We start from the raw sequence: 6,674 nt of genomic DNA on the forward strand, positions 1-6,674 counted from the left end.
TATTGGCGGTTGGCAGAAGCACTTCAGTATGGCGATTCGGGGTAGTAACGGCAACACCAGCGGTGGAAACCAAGCCTCGTACTGTTGGGGAATTGTTAGGGCTGGACAGCTGCCCGCAATGGTGCAACAAAGCATGATCTCGGCGATTGCACGTTGGGCAAACACACAAAACAGCGGGTCAGCCGTCGCACTTCGTCGTTCCATTAACTAATTGCTAAGTTAATGAAGCTTGGACGCGTACGCGCTTCCTATACGCCAAAACACCTCACAGGGCGCATGGAGCTGGACGGGCTTTAATAACCATGCCCGAAGATCGGTTATTCGAAGATCTACCTCGGCCCACTTTGTTAGCTGGTGGATACCGGCACCTTTGCTCCAAGAATCGTGCCATGGACTCCCAAGACGGAAGGCTGTCGTTGTTTCCGGCGAGAGTGTCTTCCCACTTGCCTTTTGTGGCAGGATCCAAATTCTGAAGGACAATCTTGATGAGCAAGCATCCTCGGATCTCGGCAGCTTACCCGAAACTCATGAGAGCCCTCATTTTTTAATTTCCAGCGCTCTCACCGTCTCCAAGGCTGACTCCCTCAGGCATGAAATAAGCCACCGGAGCTTTTCCATTTTTGTTAGGTGAGGATGGCTGTTAATCGTGGTCTTAAAAAGGGGGTAGAAATCCGGCCAATCGGCGTGGCCGCCGCTGGCTTGTATAGCATGGGTGAGACACCGGCACCGTCGAGGAGTGTGGAGTGGGCAGCGACTCTCATGGAGCGCTTGGCAACCTCCACCTGAATGTCCACCTGCACATCAGTCGCCAGCTGCGAGAATTTCCAAGACAGCTCACTCCCGATTTCGCTAAATTGAGAGATTTTTTATTGAGAGCTAATTTCGCGCAATATAAACAAATATTGTTATTGTACGTCAATAACAACTCCCAAAATATGCAAGAAGAATAAGGGCTTTGGCGCAGAAGCTCTTCCAAAGCTTCCAAAAGCGCATGCGCTACAAAAGACAACAAGGTGCATGCGTAACTGGGAGAGAAAAGAGAAGTCGCTAAATGCCGCTGCAGCTAAACACAGCTAAAACAATGCTCACACTATATCTAGTAGTTCGCGTAGTAGTTCTTTAAGAGTTCTGGAAATAATGCTGATAAGCTTTACATTTTGTGATGTGGCTGCTCCCAAAACGAAAGATTATGAGTCGGTCGTTGAGGAGTGAGGAGTAACAGTAATCGAAGCTTATTGATATATTTTTAAACTTTGCGGCGCTTTTGACACGCTGTACATGGGCCATCAACGGTTTTAGAGTTAAGTTTCCTGATGTCGCGGAACGGATTAGGTTATCGATAGTTAGTTAAGTTTAAATTAAGCGCCACAGTATTTTTGTATCGATAGCTTTGGTATTTAAGTTTAGGTTATTTTGGTCCCACTAAAGAAAAGTGTAAACAGAGGGAAACAATTTGGCGGAATTAAACCGATTTGCGCCATCACGATAAGAGGGAAGAGAAACTGCGGTAGGTTAAAGACTAAGTAGTTGTAAAGATAAGTAATTAATGTAACTCTTCCAGAATAAAACGATCAACAAGCACAGAACTCCAACTGTTGTCCAGCACTAGTGTTTGAAGTGTTTAAAGGCATTCCCCGTGATCGGCGACATTTTCTTTTATTCGCACTCTGCAACATGATGCCCACGAAGCATTCGCCCCGGCGGAGCCCCAGGCTGGAAGCCTCGGGTGTTCCCGCAACTGCGACCACCACGGCCACAGCAACTTGCACCCCGGCAAGCTCTGCGAGTGTGGCTGGTGATCGGCAGCGGCCACAGACTCCGAAGAAAAGTGGAACAGCCGCCAGGAAAGCGGCAAGTAACCTGCAGCCCGAAGCAAGGGGGGAGATTACAGACCCCACAACTGTGCAAGTGGCGGCCCTGATGGAAAGGATCGCACGTCTCGAGTCGGAGCTGGAAAAGGCAAGGGCAAGTGGAGGACAAGCAGAGGCCGCCAGGAATTCCGTTTGAATCGGGGCAAGCGGCGTTGGAGTGAGCGGTGCGGCGAATACACCGCCATGTTTGAGTGGAATGATGCAAACGGAGCTTGGAGTGACGTCATCGCTGCAGTTGCCGGCACAATTGAGTGCAAGTTTGCCGCCACAATGGAGTGGAAATTTGGCGCCGACGCTGGGCGGTCATTATGCAAACGGGCAACCTGTCAAACGGACATACACACCAACAACAACAGTGGGCTATTCTCTGCCATTTTGTGTGACCGCCACGGCGCAGCCTGGGCTAGGTTATGTCCATCCGCCACGGGAGCCGACACACAATTTGGAGGTATCTGCACCATCGAACCTGCCATATGAAGTGGCGACGGCGAGCATACCTGGATGGACGCCACGTAGATTGCCTGATCTTCCCGACTTCGACGGTCAGCCAGAGGAATGGCCAATATTCCTGTGCGCGTTCACGGAGACAGCGGCAGCCTACCGGTGTACACAACTGGAAAACAACCAGCGGCTAGTGAAAGCCCTGAAAGGCGACGCCCGAGAGACAGTGAAGTCGTTGCTCATCCATCCCAGCAACGTAGAAGCCGTTATGGAGCAGCTTCAATTTCGGTATGGACGTCCGGGGCTACTCATCCGTAGCCAACTGGATAGCGTGCGCGATGTGCAGGCCAACATCGCAAGGATCGTCCCGTTCGCAACGAAGGTGAGCAACCTGGCAGCGTTCCTGCAGTCAACCACGATCGGCAGCCAGCACCTAGGGAACCCAAACCTACTGGAGGAGCTAATCGCCAAGCTGCCGCTGAGCAAGAGGTTGGACTGGGCGAGGCACGCGGTCACGATACAACCGTATCCGACAGTGGTGCACCTGAGCAAATGGCTTCATGAATTCGCAAGACTGGTGTGCACTGTCACGGACGTTGGAGCCAAGGAGAAACCGGATCCTGCACGCGAATAGTGTTCACGAGGAGGAGCGGTATGCCGACCGCCCCAGATGTTGCCCTATATGCGAGGGACAACACCAGATCAGGGACTGCAAGGAATTTAACGGCGTTTCTACGACGACGCGGATCGAGTCAGCGAGGAAGTTGAGACTAAGCTTCTCGTGTCTGGAGCCCGGACACATGTCCCGCTTCTGCAGGAAGAGCCGCGGATGCAACGTCCACGGATGCCAAATGAGGCATCACTACCTTCTCCACGAGTCACCTGGACATTCTAGACAGCCGTACGTCGCAGAGGGAGGCCGCAGGAGCGACCAGAGAAGCAACAGCAAACGGAGTGGAATGCCACGACCAGTGGATTCCAACGAGAGGAGCCGTCCCACGTCAGCCGCAGTTATAGACGCGGGGCGTGAGCAGGATGAAAGGCGATCGACGAGTGACCGCCACGATTTGATGCATCGGAACCTGAACTGCGTTGACTCGATTGGATGCCACCTACTATTCCGGATTCTACCCTTGACGTTGTACGGGGAGAATACGCAGGTCGACACCTATGCACTGCTGGATGAAGGATCGTCTGTCACGCTCATCGATGACGAACTCATCCGCAGCCTGAACCTGAAAGGCGAGAGTCGCCAACTGAACGTGCAATGGTTTGGTGGGAAATCTGCCAAAGAGCACACGAAAGTGGTCAGCCTGCAGATCAGTGCAGCGGGCAAGCCAAAGCGCCATGGGCTGAAGAACGTGTACGGAGTAGCCAATTTGAACCTTCCGATGCAGAGCCTGCGTCGGGATGATTTACAGACAGTGGAGGCAAATGCGCGCCTGCCTGTGAAGCCGTACAACAATGCGACGCCGAGGATCCTAATTGGACTGGATCATGCGCATCTTGGAATACCTCTCAAAACAAGAAGCTATGGATCTGGAGGACCATTTGCAGCAGCCACCGCACTTGGATGGGTGGTGTATGGACCGGTGAGCGGAAAGGTGAGCTCACCGCTTCAGAGTTCGTGCCTCCTAGCCGTGCCCCAGGATAATCTTCTGGAGAAGATGGTCAGCGACTATTTCGAGATCGAGAATTTCGGAGTAAAGCCGGAACAGCCAGTCGCAGCTGGCGGAGTGGAGCTGGCGCCGTCAGTCGCAGATGGCGGCGACGCACGGGCCCTGAGAATCCTGGAGGAGTCGACTAAGCGAGTAGGTCGACGATACGAAACCGGGCTGCTATGGAGAGACGACGAGGTGAGACTGCCGGAGAGCTACAATATGGCGCTTAAGAGACTCGTCAACATCGAAAGAAAAATGAGGCGCGACGTGGTCTTCGGCGCGGCTGCCAAGGTGAACGGAGTGTCCCTCAACTCAGCGCTGCTGAAAGGCCCACAGCGCTACAAACCACTTCCAGCAGTGCTCTTCCATTTTCGGGAAGGAGCAGTTGGGGTTTGTGCAGACATCAAGGAGATGTTTCATCAGGTACTGATGCAGCCACAGGATAGAGGTTCCCAGAGGTTCCTGTGGAGGAACGGAGATGACCAGCGGGAGCCGGACACATACGAGATGCAGGTGATGACGTTCGGAGCAGCTTGCTCACCATGTTCGGCGGACTACGTGGAGACCTTGAATGCCTCGCAGTACAGCAGCACAGACCCGCGAGCAGCCCTGGCCATCAAGGAATACCACTACGTGGACGACTACGTCGACAGTTTCACCAGTGAAAAAGAAGCTATCGCCGTTTCGACACGGGTGAGAGAAATTCATGCAGATGCAGGATTTGACTTGTGTCGATTTACTTCCAGTTCGGTAAGTGTGGTCAGAGCGTTGAACCCACTTGAATCCATCGCTAGCGTCAGATGGACCGAAGCTGAGGAGAAGGTACTAGGAATGTACTGGCAGCCGGCTACAGACGACTTCAAGTTCGGCATCAAATATCATCGAGTCCCGAGAATCGTGATGACAGGGGAACGCGTCCCTACCAAGAGGGAGTTCCTAAGCCTGGTCATGTCCACGTTCGACCCGATTGGATTCCTGAGCTACTACATGGTGACTGCCAAATTGCTAATGAGGGAGATTTGGCGGAAAGGAGTCAACTGGGACGAGCCGCTACCAGCTGATTTGGCCGCAGCCTTTGAGGATTGGCGGAAAGAAATGAGGAAGATCGAAGAGTTCCGATGTCCGCGCTACTACTTCGGCGGTGGACGCGTGCGGATGCTACAGCTGCACATCTTTGTGGACTCCAGTCAGTCGGCGTTCGCAGCAGCGGCCTATTGGCGGGCCACTTACGAGAACGGAGACGTGCAGGCGCATTTCATAAGCTCCAAGACGAAATGCGCTCCGATGAGGACTATGTCGATCCCGCGACTGGAACTTCAGGCAGCAGTATTGGGCACGAGACTGATGGACACCGTCAAGCAAGAGCACGGTGTGGCGATCAGCAGCTGCGTATTATGGACGGACTCTAAGACTGTGTTGCACTGGATAAGCAGCACCCACCGGAGATACAAACAGTTCGTCGGTAATCGAGTGGCGGAGATCTTGGAATCCACGGAGGCGTCCCAGTGGAGATGGATTCCGTCTGGCGAAAATGTGGCAGACGACGCGAAGAGGCCGCGCAAGGCCGTGGACCTGAGCATCGGTTCGAGATGGCTAAGCGGTCCACCATTTCTACGAGGACCAGAGGAGAGCTGGCCAAGATCGAGCGAGGGGTGGATCCCTCCGACGCCCGACGAAGAGGAAATGAAATGTGAGTTTGCTTTGGTCATGGTGAATTTCATATCCCTGCAGAGATTCTCGAAATACAATCGACTGTTGAGGAGCACCGCATGGGTGCTCAGATTTATTCGTCGGTGCCGTGGATTGCGATACGATGGAGAGGATCACGGACTGACGTCGATGGAGTGCGCTGAAGCTGAGCGCGCACTAGTACGGCAATCGCAGCGAGAAGCGTTTGCTGAGAACGACCAAAGGAAGGCCGCCAAGGGCAGCCGGTTGCATGGACTGTCCCCATACTTCGACGAGGACGGAGTAATGCGAGCCAGCGGAAGGATCGACGACGCGACGTGTGTGCCATACAGCGCACGTCGACCGATCATACTGTGTCACGATGAGGCACTGCACTGTGGGCAAAAATCCCGTTTTTGGTGCATAAACTCTAGTTTATAAGATATTGACTTAAAACTGTTTTTGTTGTATTATTTTAACTAAAACAAAATTTTGGTTTTTGTTTTTTTTTTAATTTGCGTACCGCTCAGTGGTTAAAAATGCACTTTTATATAAGAAATTATTACAAATTATAATGTGAATCACATTTGGTATTACATTATAGAAAAATAAAATTAAAATCTGTTACGTATTTAGAATCTATTGTTAAATTTTACGAACACTGAAAAAAAATTGGATAACATTTTTTTAATAACTTTAAAATTTTAACTTACTCTTTTCCTTGTGTTTTAGTTTTCAATATCGTCTGGTACCTCTTCCTCTAATTCGATTTCAAAAGTGTCACTTACATCATCGTTGCCATTTTCTTCATCTGTGTCTTCTGCGCACGAGTTTTGGGATGTACATCCGTTTTTGTGGCCAACACCTGGGGATATGATTGGCGAATCCAAAAGATCGACAACCTCTGCTGGCAGAGGCATCCTGTTGGTTTTTGTGAACCAAGAACTAGACAGTAAAGGATCAGACGAATCCATAGCTCTGTGAAAGACCTCTGACATATTGTCAATCCGGCTACATTTTCTGGCATGATTTT

The 6,674-nt window shown here is 51.6% G+C and overlaps 1 protein-coding gene across 1 annotated transcript; it reads left to right on the forward strand.

The window, feature by feature from the left end:
• The first annotated feature begins 3,112 nt into the window (after positions 1-3,112).
• Positions 3,113-6,405, forward strand: LOC123257217. Its single transcript, XM_044715358.1, has 2 exons — positions 3,113-6,038; positions 6,374-6,405. Exons 1-2 carry the CDS (start codon positions 3,113-3,115, stop codon positions 6,403-6,405), a joined length of 2,958 nt encoding a protein of 985 aa, XP_044571293.1.
• The last annotated feature ends 269 nt before the right edge of the window (positions 6,406-6,674 follow it).

The sequence above is a fragment of the Drosophila ananassae genome, chromosome 3L (assembly GCF_017639315.1).
Source record: "Drosophila ananassae strain 14024-0371.13 chromosome 3L, ASM1763931v2, whole genome shotgun sequence".
Lineage (NCBI taxonomy): Eukaryota > Metazoa > Arthropoda > Insecta > Diptera > Drosophilidae > Drosophila > Drosophila ananassae.